General features: G+C 29.6%; 12 protein-coding genes across 12 annotated transcripts; 2 read left to right on the top strand and 10 right to left on the bottom strand.

Moving 5' to 3' along the window:
* Nucleotides 1-520: 520 nt before the first annotated feature.
* cubi_03540 (uncharacterized protein) lies at nt 521-1,519 on the top strand (the record flags this gene model as incomplete). The annotated part of the gene is made up of 1 exon (XM_029020553.1): nt 521-1,519. One exon carries the CDS (start codon nt 521-523, stop codon nt 1,517-1,519), a length of 999 nt encoding a protein of 332 aa, XP_028874997.1.
* A 74-nt stretch (nt 1,520-1,593) lies between these two features.
* Nucleotides 1,594-4,419, bottom strand: cubi_03539 (WD40 repeat-containing protein; the record flags this gene model as incomplete). Its single annotated transcript, XM_029020552.1, has 1 exon — nt 1,594-4,419. One exon carries the CDS (start codon nt 4,417-4,419, stop codon nt 1,594-1,596), a length of 2,826 nt encoding a protein of 941 aa, XP_028874996.1.
* Nucleotides 4,420-4,660: 241 nt separating this feature from the next.
* Nucleotides 4,661-7,789, bottom strand: cubi_03538 (valyl-tRNA synthetase; the record flags this gene model as incomplete). Its single annotated transcript, XM_029020551.1, has 1 exon — nt 4,661-7,789. The coding sequence occupies one exon, from the start codon at nt 7,787-7,789 to the stop codon at nt 4,661-4,663; it is 3,129 nt and encodes a 1,042-aa protein (XP_028874995.1).
* A 321-nt stretch (nt 7,790-8,110) lies between these two features.
* Nucleotides 8,111-8,815, bottom strand: cubi_03537 (subunit of proteaseome activator complex; the record flags this gene model as incomplete). The annotated part of the gene is made up of 1 exon (XM_029020550.1): nt 8,111-8,815. The coding sequence occupies one exon, from the start codon at nt 8,813-8,815 to the stop codon at nt 8,111-8,113; it is 705 nt and encodes a 234-aa protein (XP_028874994.1).
* Nucleotides 8,816-8,965: 150 nt separating this feature from the next.
* On the bottom strand, nt 8,966-13,096 carry cubi_03536 (SWI SNF2 family ATPase; the record flags this gene model as incomplete). The annotated part of the gene is made up of 1 exon (XM_029020549.1): nt 8,966-13,096. The coding sequence occupies one exon, from the start codon at nt 13,094-13,096 to the stop codon at nt 8,966-8,968; it is 4,131 nt and encodes a 1,376-aa protein (XP_028874993.1).
* Nucleotides 13,097-13,365: 269 nt separating this feature from the next.
* On the bottom strand, nt 13,366-14,910 carry cubi_03535 (serine threonine protein kinase; the record flags this gene model as incomplete). The annotated part of the gene is made up of 1 exon (XM_029020548.1): nt 13,366-14,910. The coding sequence occupies one exon, from the start codon at nt 14,908-14,910 to the stop codon at nt 13,366-13,368; it is 1,545 nt and encodes a 514-aa protein (XP_028874992.1).
* Nucleotides 14,911-15,138: 228 nt separating this feature from the next.
* cubi_03534 (adaptin AP complex subunit Alpha) lies at nt 15,139-16,986 on the bottom strand (the record flags this gene model as incomplete). The annotated part of the gene is made up of 1 exon (XM_029020547.1): nt 15,139-16,986. One exon carries the CDS (start codon nt 16,984-16,986, stop codon nt 15,139-15,141), a length of 1,848 nt encoding a protein of 615 aa, XP_028874991.1.
* A 1,171-nt stretch (nt 16,987-18,157) lies between these two features.
* cubi_03533 (uncharacterized protein) lies at nt 18,158-18,412 on the bottom strand (the record flags this gene model as incomplete). Its single annotated transcript, XM_029020546.1, has 1 exon — nt 18,158-18,412. One exon carries the CDS (start codon nt 18,410-18,412, stop codon nt 18,158-18,160), a length of 255 nt encoding a protein of 84 aa, XP_028874990.1.
* Nucleotides 18,413-18,567: 155 nt separating this feature from the next.
* On the bottom strand, nt 18,568-18,792 carry cubi_03532 (uncharacterized protein; the record flags this gene model as incomplete). The annotated part of the gene is made up of 1 exon (XM_029020545.1): nt 18,568-18,792. One exon carries the CDS (start codon nt 18,790-18,792, stop codon nt 18,568-18,570), a length of 225 nt encoding a protein of 74 aa, XP_028874989.1.
* A 116-nt stretch (nt 18,793-18,908) lies between these two features.
* Nucleotides 18,909-20,120, bottom strand: cubi_03531 (uncharacterized protein; the record flags this gene model as incomplete). The annotated part of the gene is made up of 1 exon (XM_029020544.1): nt 18,909-20,120. One exon carries the CDS (start codon nt 20,118-20,120, stop codon nt 18,909-18,911), a length of 1,212 nt encoding a protein of 403 aa, XP_028874988.1.
* A 2,134-nt stretch (nt 20,121-22,254) lies between these two features.
* On the top strand, nt 22,255-24,903 carry cubi_03530 (uncharacterized protein; the record flags this gene model as incomplete). The annotated part of the gene is made up of 1 exon (XM_029020543.1): nt 22,255-24,903. The coding sequence occupies one exon, from the start codon at nt 22,255-22,257 to the stop codon at nt 24,901-24,903; it is 2,649 nt and encodes an 882-aa protein (XP_028874987.1).
* A 676-nt stretch (nt 24,904-25,579) lies between these two features.
* cubi_03529 (uncharacterized protein) lies at nt 25,580-26,287 on the bottom strand (the record flags this gene model as incomplete). The annotated part of the gene is made up of 1 exon (XM_029020542.1): nt 25,580-26,287. The coding sequence occupies one exon, from the start codon at nt 26,285-26,287 to the stop codon at nt 25,580-25,582; it is 708 nt and encodes a 235-aa protein (XP_028874986.1).
* Between the last annotated feature and the right edge of the window lie 283 nt (nt 26,288-26,570).

Here is a 26,570-nt window from a genome sequence, read left to right as displayed (position 1 = left end):
CCAATGTAGGTTATATCTGATAATATCGAAAGTTTTCCTATTTCCTGAAATCTAATTAATATTGTTTAGCTTAACTATTGATTCAGCAAATATACTCACCCTTTAATTTTTAACATTCATTGTGTGTAGTGCTAACACGCGCTTACACACTATTATATCAAGATCTTAATTTTATTTCATAGAATAAAATAAAAAGTATTAACTATTAAAGAGATAAAAAAAGAAAATTATGAGCATTAAATAAAATTTGCAGGAATGGCTTGTTTGATTTTATCTAAACGTTTCATGATATTAATTATTTATTTATTCCTGACAAATAAAGAATAAATACAACTAGTATCAAAACCCCCATTTTAGAATTTTAATAGAACAATCAAAAAAGCAGATTACTCAAAATTGCTAGTTTTTTGCATAAATTATAGTTATTTTCTGTATGGCTTTAAAATTACACTCTTTTTACACTCATATATATATCAACAGTCACACAAAATATGAAAAAGAAAATTTGTATCTAATTACTATGTTTAATATGAAACTATTGTTTTTCTTCGAATTATTCTGTATTATCTCGATATTTTGCACAACAAATGATTATGTATTATCATCTAATGTCAATATTATCAAAGAAATAAATGATTTTTCTAATGGAGAATTGAAAGATCCTAGTTATAACAGTTCCGAAAAATTATCAGAAGCAATTGCAAGTATTAAAATCATCCCAGTAAACGGAGAGGAAACTGAAGATGAAAATTTGATTTACGATTCTGGATCAAATTATTTTGATATAGAATCAGGAATTAATAAAAAAAAATTAATCAACTTTAAAAGCTTTCCAAGTTTTGAAGATGAATTTGGCTCAGAAATTAAATCAGAAGAAAATTATATTTTAATTGAAACAAAGAAAAAAAAACAGTTAGGTCCAATTGATGAAACTGAAAGTAATCGAAATGATAGAAACTATAAAAGTAACGACTCAGATTCTGAATTCAATAATAAATTTATTATTTATAAACTAGAACCAAATTTTGTCAATAATTCAGCAGCTAGTTCCCAAGAAACAAAAGTTTTACTTAGTGATAATATCATAACAAAGAAAGAGCTGTCTTACGGCCAAGAACTCTTGTTCTTTGAAGGAAATAACTACTTGCCTACTGAAAAAATAACCAGAAAATACCCAAGTTACTATCCATACATTAACCCATTTATACCAATTGAAAGTCGAGAAACAGAGAATAAAAATGAAATTCAAAATATAGCTCTTTCCCCCATAATTTTAAAAATAAAACCTGCACAAACATTAGGGAATCAATCGAATGAAGATGAGACAATTATCTCCAATTTTAATAAGAAAAAAATTAATCAAGATAAAAATAATTTAAAGGAAAGTTTTCTATATTCAACACTAAAATACGAGCAAGTAAACTCTCAAAATGGAAATTTTGTATCAAAGTTCAAATTTATTTCAAACTCTTTTATTTTAAATAACCCTAATAATTCCACAACAATAGAAAAAAAGTAGTTAATAGACTCAATTTAATAGAATATTTAATAGCACAATATATTGGTGCAAAACCAATAAAAAAATATAAATGATTAATCACCATATTTTCTTCTATTGTTTGGTGTAATCTCAGAATGGTATTCACTCCTATTTTTATTATTACTTTTACATGATAAAATAATCAAACATCCATTTAATTGGCTTTCTTGAACATTTTTGTGTTCAAAAAAAAACCCTCTTTTTAACAAAGAAAACCATTTTGGAGAGTTTGTCCAAAATACACCGTAAATTAGTTTATGGTTAAGAAAAATGTCATCATAGGAATCTTTCCTTAAAAAGTCCTTATTCAGGTCACTACCGAATAAAAATTTAACATTATTGAAATAATTAGAAAATTCAAATGATCTTTCGGGGAAAAATTGATAATTGCATGTGAAGGCGTCTATCTTTTTAAATCTTGGTAATTTATACACGGGTCCACAAAGATTCTTTTCCATATGTATTGAGTTCAGAAAATCGCTGCTAGATGTATTATCTTGGCAATTATTACTAGTTTCTTCATAGTTATTTAAATAAAAATAACTAGTATAATCAATCGTGCTTATAATAATAATATCCTGAATATTACACTCACTTCCTTTTGAAACATGATTATATGGTATTATCCAATTGATATTTAGAATTGGCCCGTGCAAAATTGGAGAATATATTTTTTTAGGGACTCGATAAACAATTGAGGAGTTATCGGAATAATTTTTATGGTTTCTTATGTATTCTTTTGGTATTATCTTTTTTAAGCTGATTGAATAAAAATAATATTTTCCATCTGACATCATAACAGAAACAATATCACTATCACGATTATTGAAGGATATTGAAGCAATTGGTGTAGAATAATTATTTTGCGAAAAAGGATTCAACACTTCACTCTCTAAGTTTGTTAGATCCACTTCTAATTTAAACGAATCAAGATCAATAATAAATGTATTGCCAAAACTTGTTAATACTGCAAGCCATTGATTATCTGGGGAAATATTTAATGATACTATTTTCCCAATTACTGAGTGTTCTTCATTGTTGAAATGCTTAAGTTCTAAAAAAGAGACAACAATATCTCTTTCAATATCAATAAAGTAAATTTTTGGTTTTATTTTTAAATTATTCTTGTAATCTAAATCTAAGTAACCACCAATAATTAATATGTTATTTGTTAAAAACTTCATTGAAGTAGCTATTATACCGTTACAAGATTCAAGTTGAATATTATTAATGTTCAAGCTTTGAAAATCTATATTTATTGCCTTTATTCCAGATTCGGAAAATGAACCTATTATGTAATTCCCGTCTTTACTCAGTGCAGAGCAACCAATAATTTCGTTTTTTTTATTAGAAAGTTTAATGTCTAATAATTTAATTGGTTGAACCGGAATTAATTTGGAGATTTTTTTATCGCCTTCAATGATATGGGAACAAAAATCGTTTAATTTATTGTAAGTAATTTGAAATGGGTTTATCAAAATTTTCTCAGAAGATGAATTAATACCTTGATTTATATCAGGGTCAGAAATGAACCATAATTCAAGATTTGATAAACCTTGGTGTAGTATCAAACGCTCACTTTCTGCTATGTGGATGCTTTGCGGATTTTTTAATACTCCTATAGGAAGAGTTAAGTATTTAAGTCTCGGAGAAGCGGACAAAAATTCAAAATTACTTCTACACTTCTTTTTATTATATTCAAACGATAACCAAAGCATCAACTTCCCGTCCCAGGTACCTGACAAGGCTAATGGTCCGTTAATGTGCGGCATAGCAACTGTTGCAACCGAACCTATAGAAGAAGAGTGAGGGTAACAAAATGAACCAGGTAGCCATTTTCCTGATTGCTCAGAGTGATTAAAGTTCCCTGTATGAATATATGTTACCACACGCCCGTCAAGTCCGGTGGAAACTAAAATATTATCTGGTGTTTTAGTGTTAATATTCGCGAGTTTTGAGAGCGTTAGAACATCTCCATGATGATGTTTAAATGTATTTATTGCTGTATAGGTAATTAAATCCCAGAGAATTACTGTTCCATTTGAATCACCACTAAACAAAATTTTATCAGACTCTAAACAAATTAAACACCATATTGACACACTTTTTGAAGTGCTTTTATCACTTGATTTTTTACCTGTGCATACCGACATTTTGTTAATGCATATTCTTTTTTCTAGGTTATATTCTAAAATTACTCCATCACTAGAACCTGCAAATATTGTATTATCATTTAGATAAGTTATTGATAATAGCCTATTGCTATGCTTTGGCAAAGAATACATAAATGAAAGTTCATTGTTTAACAAGCTGAATACTTTAACTGATCCATCTGCGCATGCTAACGCTAAATTTTCATACGATGGAGATAAAATACCTTGAAAAATTGCGCCTCCATAAGAAAAGGCAGTTTTTAAAACCATGCCATTACTCAAGTCCCATTCAAAAATTCTTCCATCAAGCCCCAACCCAATAAGTCTATATTTATACAACTCAAATATATTAGTATTATTTTTAAGCGTAGAATGGTAAGATTTCTTAATTGGAGATTTAATAGGAGACGTACATGCCGTAGTATTAGTGCAATCACTATCAGTTTCACTCAAATTCTCACTTTGTAAAGATGAATTACTATCGATAAATTGGGCATTTTTAAGTCCAGAATTTGAATTGGTTTTCTTTAAAAAAAATAGGCTTCTTAAAGAGCGTTGCTCAATGCTCAGAATTTTTAACCAGGAATGAAAGGTAATTGTGTCAAAAATGGTAATGTTTCCCTCTCTTTGTGCGACAGCACAAAAGTAACCATTAGGAGTTACTGCCAGACATTCGATTTCCTGATTTTTCCTTTCAATAAAAAGTTGGCATTCCAAGGCTTCCATGTTATTAAACTAATAGACAACAAAAACAACAATTTCATATACAAAATAAGATAAATTTCTCCTATTTCGCAATTTAATTTATGACTATTATTATTATCTAGTCTAAAAATGATGTTTATGGTGCGCTCCAATGGGAGAGCGGGGTAAACAGTACTGGGCGCCACAACTAATTTTGCTTTTATCTTAATTGATAAATGAATTCATAAATAATTGGTGTTTTTTCCCCCCAAGCAAATACATGTTATTGATTAATAAGGTTCTTTATATTTAAATGTGCAACTTTAAGCGCATCAATAGTAGAAGCAAGTTGTTCAATTTTTTCATCATTAAGCTTCTTGATAGATTCTGGAACTTTATCATATGATGAAGACGACTTCTTCTTATTGTATGATTCAAGTGATTTAACATTTGAGTCAAGCTGTTTTTCTATTTTCTTAAGCGCTATTGATAAATCTACAAGCTCTGGAGGCCTCAAATAATAAACGGTCTTTTCATCTACGACGTCGAGCAAACAATTTTTTCTGAGTTTTTCAATCTCATTCGCACTTGGATCAAAAAGTGCCACTGTCCCACCTATTTGTGATAGTTTGGTAACAAATGTGGGTGCAACATTTGAAATAAGATCTATAGATTCGGGGTCTGTTCCATTGTAAACTACATAAACTTTAATATTTATTTTGTCCTTGTTAGATATTCCAAGTATTGTCGTTAAAGAGCGTATTTTCGTAACGATGTTCATCATTTTTTTGAACTCTTGCTCTCTAGTGGGCGTTAAGCTACTGTGGACAAAAACTGTAGGAAATCTTGACGTGGAGATTGAAGTAATTGTAGGCGATCTAATCACTTGTTTAAATCTTTGATAGAGCTCTTCCGTGACAAATGGAGTTAATGAATGTAAAAGGATTAATCCATACTCAATACAAATAGACAAAACCTGAGCTGCTGTGAACGCATATCCAAACGATGACTCGATATTTTTAAATCTACTCTTTACGAGCTCAAGATATACATCACAAAGTTCATAAAGCCAAAAATTGTATGTTGCCGTCACAACTTCAGAGAATAAGAAATTGTCAAATGAATCCTTAACATTATTAATGCACTCCATCAATCGATAAAGAATATAATAATCCTCCCAAAGTAAGTCCTCATTGTAATTTGAGAATAACTGGTTTATAGAAATCGCTTCGAAGTTCTTATTCATGCAATTCGAAACGTTTTCAATGTTACCAAATGCAAATTTGCAAGCATTCCATAATTTATTGCAAAAATACCTGTATGAAACTACACGCTTTGTATCCAAGTTAATGTTTCTTCCTTGCTTTGTGTAGGCTAGTAGGCCAATTCTGAGTGCATCTGCTCCACACTCAGGAATTCCATCGGGAAAGTCCTTAAGATTGTTCTCTTTTGATTTTTTAATTTCTTGTAAAGGGAGGTTTCCCTGATCAAGCCTTTTGTTTAAATCATCAAGAGAAATTCCCTCGATAATCTCTATTGGATCTATCACATTTCCGAGTGATTTTGACATCTTCCTTCCTTGTGAATCACGTACCATTGCATGCAAGTAAATAGTTTTAAAAGGTAATTGATCAGTACAGGCAAAACTCAACATGACCATTCGAGCAACCCAAAAAAATAGTATATCTGATCCTGTTTCTAAAAGAGTTGTTGGAAAAAAAGTAGAAAAATCATTCATTTTAGTTTTTTTGTTGATTTCATCTGGCCACCCAAGAGGAGAGAATGGGATTAGGCCAGATGAAAACCATGTGTCAAGCACATCATTGTCTCTTAATACATGAAAATCAGATTTTTTTAAACCGTATTTTTGAATTGCCTCTTCAATTGCCACTTCTTCGTTTTCAGCAGCAATCCAAATTTCTTCTGTAGAATTTAATTTACTCGAAATAACTCTATATGCAGGTATTCTGTGACCCCACCAAAGCTGCCTAGAAATGCACCAATCTTGAATATTCTCCAACCAATAAAACCAAGTTTGTTCGTGAAACTTGGGTTCAATCTTAAGTTCATGATTCTTGACAGCTTTACATGCTCTCTCAGCAAATGGTTTACAATTCATCCACCATTGGGGGATTAAGAATAATTCAACTATGTCATTTGACCTTGAGCAAATTGGAATTTGCATTGTTTTTGTATTTGGAGTTTTCTCAACTAGCAGTTTATTATTTTCGAGCTCTTTTTCAATCAGTTCTCTACATTTAAAACGATGTATTCCAGAAAAAATTCCAAAACCAGGCCCAATATTTCCCTCCTTGGTAAATACAGATATGAACTTAAGTTCCTCAAATAGCGGCTCATTCTTATGCTTTTCATTATACCTTGTTGCTATTTCAAAATCGTTTTTATCATGCGCAGGAGTAATTTTGACACATCCCGTTCCAAATTCTGGATCTACATGTTCGTCTGCAATAATAATAACTTTACGATCTTTGATAAATGGATGTAAACAATACTTTCCTATTAGTGACTTGTATCTATTATCTTTTGGGTTTACCGCAACGGCAACATCCCCCAGCATAGTCTCAATTCTTGTAGTAGCGACGGTAATTTTTTCAATACTAGTATTGTTTTCTGGCATAAAGTGCCATTCATAGGTTTGGCCTTGCTGCTCTAGTGGGTAAGAAAAGTACCATAGAACCCCAACTTCAACCGTTTTTTCATAACCTGGAATTCTAATTCTTGAAGGTTTGCTAATTTCTAATAGATCGACTTCTATGTCTGATAGAGCCGTGCGAAGATATGAACACCAAGATACCAACCTGGTTTTTCTAAAAATATACCCCTGATTAAATAATTGAATAAATGCTTTATTTACTGCTTTGGACATATTTTCATCCAAAGTAAAAAATTCTCTTGACCAGTCTAGCGAGCATCCGAGCCTACGAAATTGAGTACAAATAGCAGATCCGTGTTTCTCTTTCCATTCCCAAACTTTTTTAAGAAAATTGTCTCTTCCTAAATCATGTCGAGTAACATTTTCTGTCTTATGAATAATTCTTTCTACAACCGTTTGAGTGGCAATACCAGCGTGATCAGTACCTGGAATCCAAAGTACTTCTTTCCCTGTTAATCTGTGATAACGACACAAACTATCTTGAATTGCCGCAGTAAGTGTATGGCCTAAGTGAAGTCTTCCCGTAACATTGGGGGGGGGAAGAGCAATCACAAATTTATTTTCAAAAGGCAAATTTCTTGCCCTTTCAAAGTTTGGAGAATATATTTTTGATTCACACCAAATGGTGTCCCAATACAACTCAACTTCCGAAGGATTATATGTTGGTGCCATTTCATGCTTTAAGCTTGGCTTATCTTTTATTAGGTCAGCAAACAACTTATCCTTATCAATTGCCATTGCAGAAATCTTTTGAAATAGAATTAATTTTTGTGATTAAAACTAAATATAAGTAGTTCCTTATTGATTTTAGGCGGATATTTGTGTTTTTATTCAGAATATTATAATTCTTTCGAATGCAATAATTATTCTCACTAAATACTAAATTAATTCCCAAATTGTACTAATAATCGACAGAAGACGCTTCTTGGCGTCCAAAAAGTTTAAGTAGAAAATGCCAAAAATTGAAAAATAAAAAAAAATGAGTTACTCTGTAGATAAAAACATTGAGATACTAGATATTATACAGAAGTATTAAATGTGAATTCTTTAAAAATATTTCTAATAGACCATGTTTGTACCTTCTGAATTACGAGGTTTACTAAGCTTTCCCCAATTTTTAGTTAAAAGGTCGTGTAACCATGCATAATTATTCCGCATATCAGCTATTGAACAACGCAACGAGACCCAATACCTCTCATCTAATTCTCTAATAGCTCCTAAGTAATCTTCAACGTTGGGATACTTGACTATCTTCGACGAAAGCCTCGCCCTTTCAGAATAGTATTTGCATACACTCTCATACAATGAAAACGTTGCATCTTCGACTCTACCGAGCTCTTGAATAGTCTCTTCCTGTATTCCTACTCCGAAGTTATTTCCATCTTGAATTTGGGGAATATTTAGTTGTACCCATAATTTAATCGAACTAACCATTTCTATTAACTCACTAACTTCTTGTTTAACATACACAACTAGTTCTTTAATTTGTAAATTCGAATGAACCTTACCGTTATCGATATTAATAGGTTTTAATTCTTCTGATGATAGAACGGACCCCGGTTTATCCGAAATTTTCATTCTTTTGTTCAGTTCAACTATTTTGGATGGTATCCGTTCTCTTAAATATAACGCAACCTGCACAGATAATTCCTTTCGGAATTCCATACATCCTTCCTTAACTTCTGAATCTTTTATCTCAATACTTGAGAAAGGTATCGATGAGTATTCATTCAAAAGGACAGTTTCTCTCGGTCGTTTATTCATTGAATAAAAAATCGTATTAGATTAAAAATGAGTAATGTAAAATTTTCAGGCGCCTTATTCATAACAAATTAAAAAAATATTAGTATTGAACTCTTTGAATTAATTGTTGTTCGATGCGCTTTTATAATTCATTATCTCAAGCATCAGCAGCTAATTACATGATGAATCACTTTGTGATCCTCCAGAAGATGATTTTTCACTAGAACTTTGAGTGTCAATATTGTTAATTTGATATTCCATTAAATCAACTTCATTTTGAATATCCAAAGGAACTGACACATTTTCAAAAAATTCAATACAATATTTGAGTAATTTGTTCAATTGAATGTTTTTATCTGTATTATTTTGCGTAAATCGAGTATTTGCGTTTTTTTCTAGAGCATTTTTCACTTCATCTCTATTTTTTGTTTTTTCTTCCACAAATTCATTGATAAAATCATCATTCTCGGCAGCAATTTCCTTAGAAGACTTCTTTAATGCATTAAAATCATCTGAGTCTTCAACTGCAGCCAGAACTTCTTCAAATTCTTTCTTTTGGCTATCGTTAGCATTCACTAAAGTACTCAATTCGGAAGTTGAACTTTCGTGAAGCACCCTTGTAACGTATATACCGTTATTCTCAGAACTTAGCATATTCTGGCTTCTCGATCCAACCATTTTTTGGATATCGCCTTTTGTGAAGAATTCCGAAGTAAATTGACCCTGATCAACAACAACATCATCCAATAATCTCTTTTGAAGTTGTTTTTTAAAAATGCTTTCTTCAATTGTCCATTCAGAAACCAACCTATATATATTCACATCTCTTGTTTGACCAATACGATGGCAACGATCCATTGCTTGTCTGTCCATTGCTGGATTCCAATCGGAATCATAAAAAATAACAGTATCTGCACCTGTTAAATTTAAACCGACTCCACCGGACCTAGTTGATGAGATAAATAGATAAATTCGTTGATCTCTATTAAATCTATTCACAAGCTTTTGCCTATCATCAACTTTAGTGCTTCCATCTAGTCTAAGATAGTTATAGCCTCTATAATTGATAAAAGATTCTAATACATCCAACATTTTACTCATCTGCGTGAAAATAATACATCTATGCCCTTCATTAAAGAGTTTATGTAAAATTCGAGAAAGTATTTGAAATTTTCCACAATCATCTTCAATTATTCTTCTGGGTGGAACAAGACACTTTTTAAGGAACGAAACATTATGTAAATATGTATTTGAAGCATTAATAAGATTATAAACTTTTAAAGAAATATATGAGTTGTAAAAAAGCTCATTTTTAACAAATGAGTATTTACCCTCTATTGAAATTGAACAATTTGTCGAAATAACTCTGCTTTCAAGAAGCATACTGAATTGTGATAGCATTGGAAGCTGCCTATAAAAATAAGGTTTTACAAATAACAATCCATTTGGAAATGTTCTCAAATTAATAGAATTATTATTTTTTCCGTAAGGAATATTGTAATAAGCCAGCTTTCGAAACTTAGATGTATTTTCATGAAATTTTCGTTTATTTGCAAATAGACTAGGAAAAGTAGAGAATAAAATTGTTTCTTCTTCAATCACCTTTAAATTATTTTGTATTTCATTCAAGATAAAATTTCTACAGTCTCTTCCATAAACAACTTTGAAGGGCATTCTAAATTTTAGGTATGGTTTATCCTTACAATTAATAGTATTTTCATTGGGCTTGCAATGAAATTTTTGGATTGATTCATCTAATAAATGTGGGTAATCGCATGAAGGTCTCCATTCAAATATAGATTTCTGGTCAGTTTCATAAAATAAAGAAACATTCTTATTAAAATTCATTGTATTATTTGAAGATTTATTCTTCACCTTGTTATTACCTATTTGGTCCAAAATATATTGGCTGTCAATATATTTCGTGTATTGAATGCTCTGTGATTCCGCTCCAATTAAAAGGTGGTTGGTGCCATTAGAAGCTAATTGGTTGAGGTTTAGTTGGATAAAACGGTTTGCATCCAAAAGATGTTCTGATCCTGAAATACATGTGGTAAATAGTGGATTCGATGAAATACAATCCTTTGATTGTATTTTGGACCATTCTTTGTATGTTAATTCACATTGAGATTGAACTTGAGCCTTGCTCATATGGATTTCATTATATAAAATGAAAATATTAGGTAGATTTACAAATCTATTATTAGTTAATTGGTCAAACAATGTAATGTAATTCGGTTTATTATTTTTTTTGCCGATGAATAGGTAATTATTTGTCAAAATATTTTTCCCAAGTGTAGGCACATTAGAAGACATGGTAATGCATATATTTGGAGAAAATATGAGTGAGTTAAATGAGTAACTTATCATTAGTTTTTTTTCAAATATTGGTGTATTGATTAACCTAGGCTCAAAAAGATCAGGGTGATTACAAACTTTTCTTAGTTGCATTAATACATTCATTAAGCCAATATAGTCTCCGCCAGCAATAGTATTTTGAGTTGACTTACTTTCAAGAAACTCATCATAAAGCTCTTTCTGCCGCTTGCTTAAAGGACACTTAATTACGTGCTCAATTTTTGATGGCATTTCTTTTTCCACATCCTTTTTTAATCTTCTCAATAAAAAAGGTCTCAGTACAGTATGTAGTCTTCTTAATAAGTTCTTTTCATTTTCAATTTGCTGATTTTCAATAGCACTTGTTAATGGGTCAGAAAACCAAGTTTTAAAGTCATGATGCGATGTAAATATGTGTGGCATTAAAAAATGTAATAATGACCATAATTCCATTAAATTATTTTGTAAAGGCGTTCCTGTAAGCAAAAGTCTTCTTTCAGTATTAAATGATAGCATTACTTGCCATTTTTGTGATTTAAAGTTCTTAATATTTTGTGCCTCATCTAAAATTAAATATTGCCAATGTTTTCTCTTAAAAATATGTGCATCTTGTAGAATCAAAGTATATGATGCTATACATACATTAAATGCATCAGGATCGTTCCATCCCATTCTTTTCTTTTGTCTCTCTTTAGGACTGCCAAAATATGTGATAACTTTGAAACTGGGGAGCCATCTTTTAAATTCCATTTCCCAATTCAACATTACACTTGTAGGCACAACAATTAAATGCGGACCCCAATTTTCCATATAACATGCAAGATATGCAAGAAGTGAGATAGTTTGAATAGTTTTCCCAAGACCCATTTCATCAGCGAGTATTCCATTTAGCCCTCTTTTGTACAAATTAACCATCCATTCAAGTCCTGCAACTTGATATTCTCTCATATTATGTTTTAAAAGAAAAGGGATTTTAGTCTTAGGGCCGGAATTTTTTTCGTGAATTTCATTAATTTTCATAAAACTTGACGAATGATTTTTGTCTTTTAGGTTTGTAACGACTTTACTGATTGAAGTGTTTACATTACTTTTCAATGAATCACATTTATCTTTCCAATTTGAGTAGTCTTTTTTATTTACACCATTTATATCTTTTTCCGTATCTAATTCTTCATCATGTTTCTTAAGATTATATTCATTATTCTTTTTACAATATTCACGAGTTTTGTGTTTGATTTCATTTTCTATAGTTATGGGATCTGATTTACTTTTTTTTAAATCAATTTTTTTATTGCTGGAACTCCCATAATATTTTAAGTATAGTTCCTCCAAATTTAAATTTGCATCATCATTGAGTTCATTTAGCTCAGCGTTAACTTCATCACTATCAAAATCAGAGCTTTCCATTTCTAGATCCAATCTATTGTCAGCTTCTTCAATATACTCCCAGTTATCTATTTCAACATCATCTTCGCTATCAGATATACTTTTTGTTTCAGTTTTTTTGTATTGATCTTTTGATAAAGTTTTTCTTGAATCCAATAATTCATCAGTTATTCCAAAATAAAATTTCTCAGTTTCAGAAACAAGTTTATCAAGTTTTTCAAATTGCTTAATTCTCAAAAGCTTATTTAACTCACTTAGTTTTCTATGTCTTACTATCTTTGAAATATTATTCCAGAATTTATGGATGCTCACCGAAACATTTTTTGAAACAAGTTTTAGGCGTTTATCTTCTTCTTCTTTTCGTTTTTTTAGGCGTTGGTCTTTGGTCTGAAGGTATCTAACTGCGCATTGAGCAACTGTTTTAAATAATTTTGTTTTCCACTTGTGTTCATCTGTGAAGCATCCATACATCCATCTAGACTCCTTTATCAAAAAATCTCGATGATCCTCGTCTATTTCTTTCGGAGGCTCTATTTCAATCATTAACTGACTTTTCTGGAATCTACTTTTAGGCTTCATAGGAGCTAAAGTCTAATCAACAAACCTATTGTTTACATCCATAAATAATTAAATTAAAAAACTCATGAAAAACAATTAACCGAAAACAATAGCAGCGGGAATGGAATGACTACACGTTCAATAACTGAATGATTAAAATATAGAACATTAATAGTAGTAATTATTATTTTAACGAATTAGTATTAAGTTTTACAAATCCTATAAATAACAGCTTATAATATATATCTAGTTAATTTCTTTCAGCTATCTACATAATTATATTCAAATAACTATTGCTTGATGCTCTCCGTTATCCCACTACTTGACCCATTTTTCAAATTGTTTATATTTTTAGGTGGGGGAGGTGGCATAATATGTGGGAGTTTAGGGAGTGAAATTTTTTCATACCAAATTTTTGAGTTACAGAATATGCCGCCGTGTGATATAGAAGTAGATTTCTCATCTGGAGTTGAAGGGGCAGTGGTTTTGTCATCACTTAAAGTAAACTTTTGCTCTGTACAGGATTTATCAACATTATTTGGGAAGTTATTTGTACTAGCGTTTATTTCGTTTTTATGACCATTTTTTTCTCTTTTTGTAACCGAATTATAAGAAAAAGACCCCACAAAAATGGGCAATGAGAACGATTTTGATGTATTCGTTTTATTTAACAGTAAAGATGCAACGTACTCTTTTTCCTGATTAGTCAATCTTTCAGCCCTGTTTATTGATGAAAAAAACGGATGAAGCATTAATTCTTGACAATCCGGCCGCTTCTTTGGATCAATTGTTAGGGATTTTTCCAAAAAGTCGAGTGTGATTAAATCAATTTTCTTTTTATAACGTTCTTTAATTGATATTATTTGATATGGGGGGATTACCCCACTTGATCTGTTTGAATCAGTATTATATCTTGAATTTGACCCAGATACAAAACCATTATAAAAATGTTTTTTATATGCATCGTAGAGCTTTTTGTCTGATTCAAGAATTCCTTGATTTTTATTGTCTAATTTCCCTATTGTATTCCTTATTAAATAGAGCTGATCAATGTCACTTGTTCCAGGAAAAAGGGGATCTCCATCAATCAGTTCTGCCATTATACAACCAACTGCCCAGACATCTATTCCTGGTCCGTATTCTGCACTTTTCACGAGCAATTCTGGAGCTCTATACCACCTTGTGGAAACGTAACTTGTAAGTGGACGGTTAGCCACGTATAAATTATCTGTTGATTTTGATAAACTATCTTTATATTGATTTGAATAACTTTTATTTTGTTGAATAAACCTCGCAAATCCAAAGTCACAAAGCTTAAGTTCCAAATTCGTGTTTTTATCACCCTCTTTAATTAAAATATTTTCGGGTTTGACATCACGGTGAATAATTCCCATAGAGTGGCACTTTTTCAATGCTGTCAATAGTTGGTAAATACATGATTTAATTATTTCTAAAGGCAATCCTTTGGGGCTTTTTTCCAGATATTGCAAAAGTGTTTGGGGAAAATATTCCAATGACAAATAATATCGGTTTTCATGCAAAAAAAAGTCTTTTAATTGAATAATGTTTTTCTGGCCGTATAACCTCCTAAGTGTTGCAATTTCTCTTAGAATTTTATTATGAGTGATATCTATTTTTTCCTTCAGATATGTTGAGTTCTTCATTACACATGAGTTTTCATTTTCATCCGAATAGACTGCTTTAAACTCCTTAAGCGCAACGATTTCATTTGTAATGAGATCCTTACACTTAAAAACGACCCCAAATGCGCCCTCACCTATTTCACATATTGTTTTGTATCTATTTAAACCATGTAGAATACATTTTCCTTCCATATTTATTTTCACAAGAAAGCCTTGAAACAGACGCAATTAGTTGCATTAAAAAAGTTATTTTAGTACAAGACTCCCATAAAATAAATTAATTAGATTGAATTATTGAAGCATTAATATAAACTATATCCTAAAATACATGCTTATTAACCACATATTTACATGTGGCGCCGCATTCCACCTCTTTAGGTGGGGGGTGCATCACAACGTATTCAGTCTATCAGCGTCAAGTTAAAAAGTATCAACTTTTGTTTGGAATAGAATTATAGAAAGAATAGAATTAGAGAGGACTCCGGAATCAGACCTTACACGTAGGATATAGCTTTGCGAGGTAGATTCACGAACTTGAATAATTACCTGGTGGTTCAATACATTTCCGTGTAGATAAATTATTTGATCTTTTTTGTAATCTTCGTTTTCGAAAAATAAATAGAATGATTCGTTAAGCTTACATTTATTAATTATTTCTGATATACAATCAACCGAAGATTTTAAACTTATTTGTGATGATGCTTGGGACATTAAATATATTTCAGAATGCCAGAGATTAGTGATAAAGTCTGTTGAATATTGCTCTGTACCATAAGAAAATTTGCTCAACACTATTGGAAACGGAAGTTCTATAGTTTTGGGAGTATTATCTGTCAATAAAAATTTAATTACAACTGTTGGTACTCCAAAATATACATCCTTGCATTCAGCATTAAAGATTAAACAGATCTGTTGCTTTCCTGAAATATAACTTGGATACTCTATTTCGTCTTTCTTTACAATTGACAGGGCTTTAGGGTGTACATTGGAGAAGTTAAATTCCATTTTGAAATCTTCAAGTCTTGTTGGTAGCTTATTTCCGAAGTATAAACTACAGTTTCCAATGTTCTCTGAAAACTGGAATTTAACACCTATTTGAATTAAGTTATCTTCGAATAGAATCCAATCATTATTCAAGATAAGATTATTGAAGTTTTCTAGAAAAACACTACTTAATTTAGTAGTGTTTGATAAATTGCCAAGTAGTTCAAAATTATTTTTTTCGTAGCAATCATCCTGAGCAATTTTTTTAGGAAACACATTAAAATCCTCATAATATTCCAATCTAGATTGTAAATACTCATTCTTTTGAATGAGAAATAAATATTTTTCTTTTAGCAAGTTGTATTTCATTTCAATTGTTTCAATTTCACTGTAAACGACTGAGTTCTCAATAAAATTCACTTTTGTAGATTTTGGCTGAATTGATGTTGAATATATCTCATTCTCATCAGCATTTTCGATATCTCCCTCAACAGATTTATCGCCAATTAAGATATTTTGGTTAGGAGTACGATCATATAAGTTATTTGCAGCCATTCTAGAAGTTTCTTCGTTAAGCAAATCACCCAGATTATCTTTGGCATCAAATCCAACATATTTATCCAAAGAAACTGAATTATTCGAAATAGGACTAGATAAATTTGTACTAACTTGAATATCTAAATTGACTAAATTATTCGATTCTTCTGATAATAAGACATCATCAGGGTTAATAATTGAATTATTCAGTTCAAAATTATTTATTTCGTTTTTTTGTGAGTTATTCTCAATATTTGAAGAATCTGCGAAATTATTTGTAAATTTCCTTAATAATTCGATTAGTTCATCATTTATTCCAGAGTATTTTTCGTGCCACCTATTTATACAGGAAACTGCAAGACTACATAAGGACATTACGTTATCCTCTTTCTCAGAACATTTAAAGTATTCCTTTTTGTCCACTATCTCTGAAAGCATAGCAATATATGAAAGTAAATTATTTTGATAAGATAACTGTAAATACACTACATTTCCAATAATTAACTTATCAAGCAAACACAAATACAAATACCTTTTTTCAAAAGCAGCATTTGAATTTGATAACTCAATTTTAATCATATCGATTAAAATCTTTGACTTTTTATTATCGTACTTTAATGCACCCGAAATGAATAAATTCGCCTTCTCATCAAAGTTTTTTCTTGTTTTTGTTATATAATTAATTTCACGACTTATCTTCCGTGTTATCCTTTCAGATGAAGAATGGAAACAAAAAAACGTTCCCATTTATTTACATAAAATATTTATCAAAATAATATTCAATCATTTAATTTTTCTCGAGGTTAGATAAACAAATGCAATATTGAACTAAAATGAGTGCCCCCCCCTTCTATGAGTGTTTTGATGGATTTATCTTTACAATGAAGCGAACACTTTTTTTACGAAAATTCTAAATTTAAGGAGAGTAGTGGTTTCTAATACGTTAATAAAAGGTGTTTGGAACATTCCAGTTGTTTGACTATTTTTTAAAAAATATTGTGTTGAAAGGACATTTTTTTGGTTCGTTCGCATTTTGAATTTAACCATCATTGGCCATTTTTTTTTATTAAATTTATAAATCACTAGTTTCCAATTTTCCCATGGTAGACAAATTAAAAAATTGGATAAAAACGCGATAGATGAATTTCAGGGTTAATAAAGCTGGAGAAATAGGAATTAAACAACAAAATATTGTATTCTACAAATTTATTAATATCAAAAAGGAAGAAACTGTTAATATTTCTTACTGTTTGAAAGAGAAAGTTAAGTGAAATAAAGTTTGCAATATTGATTGAATTCTTTCTATTAAAGGTAGCTTATAATTAAGAATTGCTCTCCAAAATTAAAACTTTTCGAGTAGCGAAGTAATATGGCACGGCTCAACATGTGAAGTTTTAAAAACAAGATAAATCAAAATAATTGTAAATAAACAACTAATAAAAACTTAATAGTTATTATAGGAAGAAACTGTCTTAAGAAACTGAATATGTAAAAATATATTTACCATTTATAATATATTAACTTCGTAGCATAAAATAAAATAAAGAATCTAGGATTACCTAAAATTGTTCGTTTACAAAATATTCTATTAAATTTCCTTTTAATAATTCTCTTTATATATTTTTTTATTTCTTAATCCTAGCAATTCATGATATCTGTAAGCATACTGAAAACTTATCAATAACGAAGACAGCTCACACTGTTTCAATAAGAAAGTGATTAAATTCATTTATTATAATAAAAACAAATATTGTGGCTCCAATCTTCTAAAAAAGTCGTATGGTCCTTTAATATTCTTGTTTAGGATTAAATTAAATGGTAATTTATGTTTCTCATTCTAAAAAATACATTAATGAATTAAAAATCTGATTGAATTACACCAAAAACAAATTAGTTAACTAAATACTCTCTTGGTTATTCATGTGGATGTATTATCATTAGAGTATATAAATTTCAGAGCAGATTTTACATTATGGTCCCGTACTATTGATTTTTTCCCATCTTTTGAGAAACTTGATAGAGACGCTAAATAAACTGAAAATAATGTAGCACATCTATTGATTGTTTTGCATGCATCTTTCGATATACGAGAATTGCTGCTTACTACTGATTTTGCAATTCTTGAAATTGCCAAATCTGGGAACTGAAAATTCGAAACATTTTCTTCGTTCATGATTGTTGGAATTCTTCAGATACTATGTTTATTACTTAATCATGAAAATGAAATATATTTTTTATTAAAATTTTATTACATATAAAATGGGGGAATTGTGCAAGAAGACAAGACCTATTGTACAAAAAAATATCAAAATCAAAAAAATAAGTTATTTAATATAACTCATTTCCTCGCGGTGAATGGAAATACGATGAAATTACTGAGCGTGGAGTTTGATTCCTTGAGGACATTGGGCTACATGTTACTACTGGAATATAACCCATTCTGCGTTGAGCTTCCAAAATACAATGTCTTGGCCGCACTATTTCCACTTCGTTTTGATCAATTATACATTTAGACTGCTCTCCGCAGCATTCACAAACAAATACTTGCCCCATTATAATTAGTGGAGAATTAAGAACAATTGATAAGAAAGTTCAAAATCTATTAAATCAGTGTGTAATAGGATGTGAAATGCACACTAATCAACTAAAAAAAAAATAGTTATCAACTCCTAAGTATCGTCTATTTTTACGTTTCCTTCCAATTTAAAGGTATTTATTTTTTGTCTAATTTTGTTTTCCTTAGACACTCTTAAATAGCAAGCGTTACAAACCAGGATTTTACCACGATGACAAATATTGTTTTGATTATTCTCTATGGTATTTCTAAGATATCTCCACTGTGCTGTTTCAATGCACCTACATAAACTACAACACCAATCTGAACGGTCTAAACGTGGCCTCCCAGCACAACTTTTTCTAATAGTTTGCCCATTACTTTTGTTAGTAGATAAATTTTTTTTTTCATTCTGATTCTTAATATCGCATGAAAGTTTTCTACTCTGCTCAAGAAAGTTATAGAAAACTAATTCATCTGAAAATTGTTGAGATGCATTGGGTGTAAATACTGGGGTTTGGTGTTCAGTTTTTTCTGTAGAAGGTGACTTTACTGGAGTAAATGCCATAGTTGAAGAGTTCATCTCTATTGGGCCAATATTGTTGATACAAGGTGTTTCGGTTTGTTTAGGTGAAAGAGACATATTATAAATTAGTGGAGAGCTTTGTTGGAAAATATTTACACCTGTTGGGTTCTGTGTTTGCCCATAATAAGATGCCATAATGCTGGCAGCACCAAGTCGCATTAAATTCATCAGCATGTCCGGTTTATCTAGCAAAGATGAAAGAGCAGATTCTGCCCAATTATTTAAATTATTGTTTAATATATTAAGTGGAATAACTTGTTGAGGAGAAGAATTTGAAATCTGTGCCCTTGAAACTTCCATAGGAGTGCTTTGTAGCCCAATCAATGGAGTTTGGTTTTGTAAGGTAAGCAAAAGTTGTTTAGATTTTATTCCTGAATTGTAGGCTGATGAATCTAAATTTTGTTTTAAATTTAATTGTTCCTGATCAACCGATTGTGAAGGCGAATTTAGGTTTCCAGATTGGTCATAATTCATAATCGAATTAATTGTTAAACCATTATTTGGATACGATACCAACAATTGATCAATTGAAGTGGAATTTTGGTTACAGGTATTGCTCAAAATAGGTTCGTTTCCTATTCTGGAAATATATGGTAAGAAGTAATTATTATAGTGCTCAAGCAAAAACTTATTTGCTGTGTCTGTTTGGTTAGATGAAACAGCACTTTGCGGTCCACCATCACTACTATGTTGGTTAAGAATTTGGACCAATTGCAATGCTAAGTTATTCAAGTTTGACATCCAAAGTCATTAAGATCTTTCCATAATTTGCCGATCTATATTTAAAATTAAATTTATATCTATTTTTTATTTCTAATTCGCGGTATTTATAGTACCGGATACTCTCCAGCACGAGCTAATTATTATATTACAAAATAGTGGGGGCGTTTTTTTGTCTACTTTTAATTTAGACGAGGAATTTTTTCCGGGCTTTTGCCAAAAAAAAAGACAGAAATCTAAAATGTCTTAACATATTTCTCGCGGCATAAATTTCTTAGATTAAATTTCTCATTATAAAATTAAATTGAATTGCATGTTATGGGTATTGAAATCTATTCTTTGTTTCATTCATTAAAAAAATAGTGATTAAACATCTTTTTTCGCGCATAAAGTCCCCATTTACAAGATATAATTGTTAATTGATATGGAATTTGTATTATTTCAACACTCAAAAAGGATTTTTTTTATAATTGTAGATTGTTTTATACCCATACAGACTAATGACAGGAATTCAAAATTGATAAATAAAATTTAACTGCTTTTCTTCTAAAATACAAACTCTGACTACTTATTAAGAACGAGAAAACATGGTTAGTGAGCTTGCCTCTCTTAATTTGTCTTTATTAAATATTTAATCTTTTTTAAAATGTTAAATTAATTTACCAATACTTAATTGCAGTTAAATTAAAAACTATGCAAATTAAAATGTTTTCTTTTATTAGGGTTTTAAAATAATTTCATTTCTTCGGCAAATCCCTAGAGTAAATGTAATAAACATTAGTAATTGTACCTAATATTTTTTTTCAGAATTAATAATATTAAGAAAATTCTTAAATTACAAATATTTTAATAACTGGCTTCTTTAATTATGTATAGTAAATAGAAATCTATTCTGGAATTAATAATCGCAATAATTATATCATTTTTTTGTTATTTATATTTTTAGAAAAGTATTTTGTTCATTTTAACTTCAAAAAAATTTTGAATTTTAATGAATTTAAAATCAAATTCGATCTATTTTTTCTATAATAGTGAAATAACTGTGCATTTTTGCACAATATTTCAGATATTTTCCATTGGTATTAATTCACATTAAAAATCACTTAATTTTCCAGTGGGAAGGAAAATGTAACTGTGATGGGCAATTAATCAGAATAACAATAGGAAACCATGTTATCATTCCTTAAATATTCCAATTTTTTTGTTCAAATATAAATTAAAATTCCAGAGTCTTCCCAAAACAAGTCAGGGATTCTTAAATTTTTTTTACATAGAATTTATTTAAATAAATTCTAAGTTTTACAAAATTGTTTAGGTTTAAAGTTAATCTTTACATTTATCGGTATATTAATTTAATTAATCTGGAACTTACTTTTGATAAATATTTTAAAAAATTATTTGGTATCATTTAAGTTTATAATGGCATTGTATATATCTTGAAATTAATATTTGCTTCAATTTATAAAAAGTAAGTAAAACGGTAAATTATTCTCAAAATTGAATTGTGAGGAATTAAGATGAAGTAATTACACAAAATCATTGAATAATTTTCTGGTTTAGGTTAATTTCACGTACTGTTATATAGTTAATAAAAGTGATAATTGATTAGTTCCAATTTATTATGATTTATTTTGAATGTTCAAATTCGAATTTTTTTACGGTTAATTATATTTCTGCATAATAAAAACTTAAAATACAAAAAGAACATTCGAATTTTATTGTTTTTCTTTTGTAATAAAGAAAGAGTATTCAAATCTTCTAACAGTTAAATTGTGAGACATTTTCTGCAATCTTTTGTACTAATTTAATTTTTTTAAGAAATAAGTATATTATTTAAAGCTAAAAATTAAACATTTATTTTCAAATTGTGTAATAACTTAATTTTTAAAAATATATATATATAAGATCTTAATTAGCTGTATTCATTTTTATTAACTTAAACCGTCAAATTAATAATCATGTTTCGATGTATTATAATGTTCAAAAAAATTGTGAAATTAGATTAATTATTGAAAATTTTTGGTTTTGGTTTTATAATTAATTAATTATTATAAAGGTAAATAACTATTTTTTACCAGATTTAAATGGCTATCAATGGCTTGTGTGTACACACACTACAAATTTAAAAATAAAAACTTCAATTTTTAATTATGATATGTGTATAAATTTTCTGAGCATATTTTTATTAATATATTTATATATTTATTTGTTTTTTGACCAGGAGATCTGTTTTTTCATTGAGCTTAGCTTGATAAAAAATAGTAATGAAAAAAGCTCACTGTTTTCAACTGAAGATAGTGAATATGACGAAATTTCAAATGTATATGATACTAAAATTTCAGAAATAAACAGACCAGACCCTCAAATAGAGAATAAATATAATCCTAACTTAATATCTATCACAGAGAACCATCAAAATCAAACAAATGATAAAGAAAAGGGTAGTCCCAGCCCGGGGAAATCATATTATAAATCTCCACAAAAGGTAGAATTATCTACAATTAAACCATTTAAATTAATCAAAAAACCAAAAATAGAAAATCTACAAATTGATGAATTTGCATTCATGGTAAGGCCCAATGAAAGAATGATTGGAATTGAAAATTTTGTTATTAATGAAATTGAAAGACTAAATGTAAAATATTACAATATCAGTGCAGGAAGTGAAATCACAGAAGGCGAAAGTTCGATTCAAAATTATAAATATAATAACTTTGGATATTTTTCATTTCCAGGATATATAAAGGATGAAATTTTTTCAAAAGAAATATATTTACGTACTGTTCCTTACGGTAGATATACACCACTCTTTGTTGAAGTCAGAAGTTCATCATACAATGCTGCATTACACGGAATATATAAGAGAGAAGATTCAATGCAGCTATCACAAAATGACCAAAAATATCCTTGGTATGTTGAGCCAATCGTTAGGCCTGTTTATAGAAGAATTTATCCTGAGCCAACTCTTTACATATTTTTTCTAAATTTTCCTATAGAAAGGTGGTGTATTGGAGATACCTGGCCAATTAACAACCCAAAAATATCAGTTGGACAAATATATGCAGAGATTATTGGAAGACCGTATTCTCCTGCATACACTAGGGGTTGGTATGTTCAACCAAGAAAGTTTAGTGCTCATGATATAATTCCGTACGTTGAACTAGATCCTAGTACTCCTTTAAGAAATCCATTACCTGTTAAAATACCTAAAGAAATGGAATCTAAGCGTGTATTGGTTTTTGATAAAGATATTATTGTTGAGGAAGCAAGACCATTTACTTTTATTCCTAAGGAATCGATTATACTTGAACACATTCCTTTAGTTGAATCCCCTGATGATTTAAAAGTATTCCCTGGATGTCCTAATCCTCATATAAGTAAATTTAGTGGATTAACAAAATACAAAACGCCCTCGTGTATACCACCTTCACGCGGAACTTTAGATATATCAATTAATGGTGCAAACGGATACTTTTCTAATGCTTTATATAGTTGGGAAGGATTCTTTAAAAGTAGGCCATACTTTGTGCAAAGAGGTCCTCTTAGGAGTGAGGAAGTTAGCTTACAAAGTTCAATAGTAGAATACCCCGGGAATAGTTTGTATCTTTGGTCATATCTCAATGAATCAAACAATATATCGTGGATTATTTCAAGGCAATTGGGAAATACTAACCCCAGCCAAATTTTGGCTATTTGGAGACGACCGAACACTTCACGTGTTAAATCTGATGTTGATTGGCCTGCTGAAAGAGGAATCGAATTAGAACCCGATGGCTGGTCGTTCTTGAAACCTCCATTCAAAAAGAAGTATGTACATAATATTCCGAATAGTGATTTTGTTGAAGAAAAAGTTTTTGTCAGGATTAGAGGTATAAAACCAAAACATGTCAAAATGGTTGTAAACGGAGGTACTGATGACATTAATGGGGATTATTTTCATTTGGGAGAGTATATGGGATTTCCTTTTTTTAGACAAAAAAGGAATAAAAAGAAGAACCACCCTGGATATGTATTGTACCGAGGGATTGTAATAAATAATTCCAAAGATACTTGGGTAATTGGAACAACATTAGGTAGTATTCATGGAATAAAGGCATATGCAGTTGATTATATTTATAATAGTCACTCTAATAGGTTCGAATCAAGATCAGGATTTCGATACTTTGGAGGAACAAGATGGCCTCATCAATTACCTATTAGGTCATGGAGAATTTGGGTTCCATTAGATGAAAACATAAAGATAAACATTTACAGCAGTGAACTTAGGGGGATAAATTCGGAAGAAGTTGCCAAGTCTATTGAATTTGTATGGAAAAGTTTTGAATCATTATATATTACGATGGAATATTTAAATCCAATTTTATTATTTAAACAGCATCTATCCCCTGTTATTGGTAGTACTCGCTCAGATTTAAAACAAGAAATAATTAACACAAATACTGACCCAAAATCATTGGATTTAAGTCTTATAAGTACAAATTCTCCTGATGATGGACTAAATCAAGTTAATGATAACAAATACCAGGGATCTGATCATTTTAATTCAAGTAGTCTGAATTATAATGTTATTAATTCTAACACCGAAGAGGACAAGATCATTTTTAATAAAAAGGAAAAAAAAGAAAAAAAACATATTTCCTGGAAAATAATGGGGATTTTGAGCATTCTTGGGTCTATATTTATGGGTATATTTATTTGGTTACTTATTAAAGGAAAAATTTATCGAAATAAATTAGATATTAGTCAAGAAAAAATATTGGGCAATCCAAAGTGCATTGCACATCCTAGTACTAATTTTCGATGACAGTAGATACTAGGAATCACTTAAGATTTATGTGATAAGTTTAGATTTTATAGGGATTTCTTTTTATATAAGTTTTTTAGTAGAGCTGATGGTCAATTTTAAGTTTATGAGTTTTATTAATTTGAATGTTTTACTTATTAAATGGAAAAAATTACATTTTAATAATTAAAATAACTTGTTTAATTAGTTATATTTTGATACAGAGTAATTTTATTTGAATGATTAAAAAAAATTGAGCCTTTAGTCATTGAGTATTTTATTTTTGCAAATATATTGAGAAAACAGATTCTAAATATTGTGTTAGTGTTAATTTTAATAAATATTAATTATAGAAACTTATAAAATAACTATTATTTGTAAAATGGTGCCCATTAATTCACTATTCCTCGAGTTGATAATTATTTATCAATTTTAATTTCGCTACTTCTAGAGCAAAATCAAGTCATTTTTTTTTTGTGTCGTATAAATCAAACTAAAAAAATGATTAATCAACCATTATATAAAAATCTAAAAAAAATATTTATATTAAAAAATCCTGTTTTTTAATTCATGCATTGAACAATAAATTGTAGAATAAATGCTTTTAAATAGTTTTAGCAAGATAAAACAAAGATCTAAGTAATAAGTTGAAGTAATTAAATTCAAAAATAACAAATTATAGAAGTAGATTAATGGTTCAAAGCATGGTAGCTTCATAATCGGTAATTGGTGATTTCATATCAGAAGAGTCAGTATTTTCACCAGTAATTGAATTCTTATCATAACTTGAAAATCTATCTATTGAAGCAGTATAATCTACCTGTTTCTCCGCTTTTTCCATTTTGTTTGAACCTTTCTCATTTTTTTCGACCGGATTTTCATCGTTATCTTCAAATATATCACTTTTTGAAACACTTTCATCATCTTTCTCATAGTTTACATTTTCCAAAGTTGGTTCTTTAGTATTGTTTTCACTTTTTTTCCCTCTTCTCATTAGTCTTCCAAATATGTTACCTTTTTTATTTTTCGGGTTTCTATCCATTTTATACTTTTTTTTCGCTTTTCTTTTCATTTTTCGTTTATTTTTCCATTTTATAAACCTACCAAATATTGGACGATGTCTTCTTATTAAAATTACTTTGACTTTCTTTCCATCCTTGGTGTAGTACTTATCAATTACTCTCTCCTTAGAAAAATTTTCAAACCATTTTCTTTTGATTGGTATAGGGATAGCACCTTCTGGCCTTCTTGATGTGTTTTTTTCTTCATCTACTGGATATTGCTCAGATCTAGATAACTCACTTATTTCAGAGCAAAAAGCAAATTTGGAAATAAAAAACAAAAGAATAATCAATATTAACAGAAATGAGTATCTAATATTCGGATTTTTAGTCAGTAATATCATGAATACGACTAAATGAAAATTGTTCTTTACATGACAAATCAAATAACAAGATCTAAAATTGTTAGCGCTTAATAATTCTAAAAATTTTAAAACAAAAACTTACGATAGATTGAATATATATTACCAGACAGAAGATCATGTGATTAATAAATATCTAGGTTTTACGATTGAACCTCTTTATTTTTAATATTGATTTGCTGTTTAATGAACATAGTTGAACTTTGCAAAAAAAAACTTTTTAGCGGGAATATTTTAATTTTTTTTTCGTATTTTTTTTTATGTG

This window comes from Cryptosporidium ubiquitum (genome assembly GCF_001865345.1).
Source record: "Cryptosporidium ubiquitum isolate 39726 chromosome Unknown contig_3, whole genome shotgun sequence".
NCBI classification, from domain to species: domain Eukaryota; phylum Apicomplexa; class Conoidasida; order Eucoccidiorida; family Cryptosporidiidae; genus Cryptosporidium; species Cryptosporidium ubiquitum.
Note: the sequence above shows the minus strand (reverse complement) of the source record. Positions and strands in the feature narration are given on the sequence as shown.